General features: G+C 38.8%; 1 protein-coding gene and 1 pseudogene across 1 annotated transcript; one reads left to right on the top strand and one right to left on the bottom strand.

The window, feature by feature from the left end:
- LOC146456009 (uncharacterized) overlaps positions 1–188 on the top strand; it is a 1746-nt pseudogene extending 1558 nt beyond the window's left edge.
- A 40-nt stretch (positions 189–228) lies between these two features.
- LOC146456008 (uncharacterized) lies at positions 229–1273 on the bottom strand. The gene has a single exon (XM_085093619.1). It carries the CDS (start codon positions 1165–1167, stop codon positions 403–405), a length of 765 nt encoding a protein of 254 aa, XP_084949745.1. The 5' UTR covers positions 1168–1273; the 3' UTR covers positions 229–402.
- Between the last annotated feature and the right edge of the window lie 1227 nt (positions 1274–2500).

Below are 2500 nucleotides of genomic sequence, written 5' to 3'. Positions count from 1 at the left end.
TTTAAGTTTCTTGATGTTAAGAAAAACTTAAAGATAGGTTTGAGCTCAGTGGGAAAAATGTATATCGTTTCTGCTTTGCTCAGAAATGCTGTAACATGCATGTGCGGAAACACCACATCCATTTTTTTTGGTGTCGACCCTCCAAATATTTATGACTATTTCTCTTAAATTATCTGCTACTAACAAACTGTGTCAATCAGGAACATCGTTAATGTCATCTTGTGAAATAAACAATTAACAAACGTTTTTATTTACTACAAGTACAACCTGTAACCTGAGGGAAAAAGTTCCAGATATCAAATCATGTAACAACACAAAGTTCTCTAGGTTACTTGCTAGAGGATGCAACATTGTTCACTAAATTACTGATTAAAGCAATGTTTAACAAAATAACGTCTCACTCTATTTGTGCTCTGACATTTTCTGAAATAAGGATGCCATAAGCTGCTTCTGGGTTTCCATAAACATAGTCTGCATCTGTTGCAGTTGTTGGTGCATCTGTTGTTGCTGTAGCTGTTGTTGTTGTTTGTGTCGCTGTTGCTGTTGCTGTTGCTGGAACATGGAAATCATCATCTGCTGCTGTTGCTTCTGTTGCTCAATTAAAAGCGACTGCTCACTTTTCTTAGCCTCAAGCTCTTCTCTTTTAAACTGAAACTCCATCTCACTATGCTCTTTTAAAAACTGGACTGTGTTGCTGCCACCTCTCCTCTTTTTACATCCCTTCTCTTCCGTTGACTCATCTGGATCGGATTTCCTCTTTTTAGAAGCAGCAAAAGTTTCCATTGACATTTTCCGCATCTCTCCAGCTGTTTCTTTGTCCTTTTCAAGTTTTTTCGCCTTGCTTTGGTTATCAAGCTGGAACTCTCGTTCAGCCGCTTCCCATCTTTCTATGATCTCTTCAAGGGCTACATCAAGCTCTGAATCTTCAGGGGAGATGCCAGTTCCGTTTTCGGTTTCACGTTTTCGTTTTTTGGCTTTTTTCTCGAGGATGCCAAAACGATCTCTAACAGCTCTCTGTGACACTGTGAATCCTGGGTGAGTATTCAGATTGTTCGCTATTTGGCTCCACGCCGAACCACGTTCTTTTGATCCAGCCCTGTATTTAAAGGGCTCACCAAGAAGGATTTCACGGGCAAGCATCGCATCTTTTTGTTCTGTCCACTCCATCTACGAGTTAAACTATTTTTGAAAAATAACTCGACGAAATCAAGCCTTAAACTATTCACGCTTTACTAAGAGACACATCCCTTTTAATAAAATTAATTATTGCGACAAATAACAAAATATGAAGCTTGTAAAGTTGTTCTGCTTCGAAATATCAAATGTATAGAAATTATTTCACATGTAAAATGTGCAATGTACTTAGTTCCTTATCTCCTCTGGGAGAATAGGGCCGTAAAAAAAAAATGTGCAATGTAAAAGCAATTAATTGCACTTTGACCACAACTTGTATACTCAGTGACAAGAAACAGGCGTATTCCCGGCGTATTTATTTCTAACACATAAGTTATCATGCTAGGCACAGATTTTGAACCGAATTTCAGCGTTTTTAATTCATTCGATCGGACACATCGAGCTACTTAAAGCCCTTAAATACAGGGGTTCGTCAGCTATTTTTCGGAACGAGCACTTTACAAAGAAAGCAACATCTTGTATGCACAAGAAATAAAACTCAGGCGAGACAATTTGGTAGGGCGTATTTGTCAGCTTGTGAACATGGCGAAATATACTCTGAATACAAAATTAATTTCAGTCGATTAAAAAAGCCTCTATGTTAAATGACATGCCAAGAAGAAGGAATTATCAGAACGAAATAAATGTTATTTCAAGCCATAGCAATCTACCGATTATACGTTGAGAAAATCGGAAAAGAAAACTAATTATTCACGAAGCGGCATTGCGTTGAATGAAAACAACCTTTTCACTGAAAGCTGTAGTTTCACAGGCGAAGACAATTTTTTCCAAAAGTGAGCCCAATAATACTTCTAGAACATTGTTTTAAGCATAAAAGCACCATTATGCAACTTTACCTGCAGCTTCGGCATTAAATTAGTAAAAAAGTAAGCTAGAAGTGATCGAAACAAAAGATTAAATACTCATGTTCTCGTCGCGACGTGAAACCCCACGTTTTCGCGTTCTCAACTTTGGGACAACGTGAGGTGACAACGTGCTGTACATGCGCAGTGATGTCTGCAAAGAAATTTCCCATTTCCGGTTGCCGTCGTGAGCCCGGCGACGTCTGTTGCTTAAGGTGCCTAATGGGTCTTGCAGTTCTCCTCTCAAGATGGTCAATTTCAAAATAACCAGAATAATAGTGAACAGTACATAGGTAGTCCTTTTCATCCAAGGTGAATATGTCACAACCAACTTTCTGCCACAGACGTTCCGGCACATCATGTACTATAAGAGGCTCTCGCTGAGGGTGGCTGGCGTACATGTTACATGTATCACAGTGTTCAATGTAATCAGTGATTTCTTAATACATAGAAGGCCAATAAAC

This window comes from Pavona decussata, unplaced genomic scaffold (assembly GCF_977016875.1).
Source record: "Pavona decussata unplaced genomic scaffold, jaPavDecu1.1 SCAFFOLD_262, whole genome shotgun sequence".
In the NCBI taxonomy this organism is placed as follows: Eukaryota; Metazoa; Cnidaria; class Anthozoa; order Scleractinia; family Agariciidae; genus Pavona; species Pavona decussata.
Note: the sequence above shows the minus strand (reverse complement) of the source record. Positions and strands in the feature narration are given on the sequence as shown.

What these genes read in the sequence shown, in the direction of transcription:
- LOC146456008 (XM_085093619.1), bottom strand. Translation starts at nt 1,167, where the DNA reads ATGGAGTGGACAGAACAAAAAGATGCGATGCTTGCCCGTGAAATCCTT.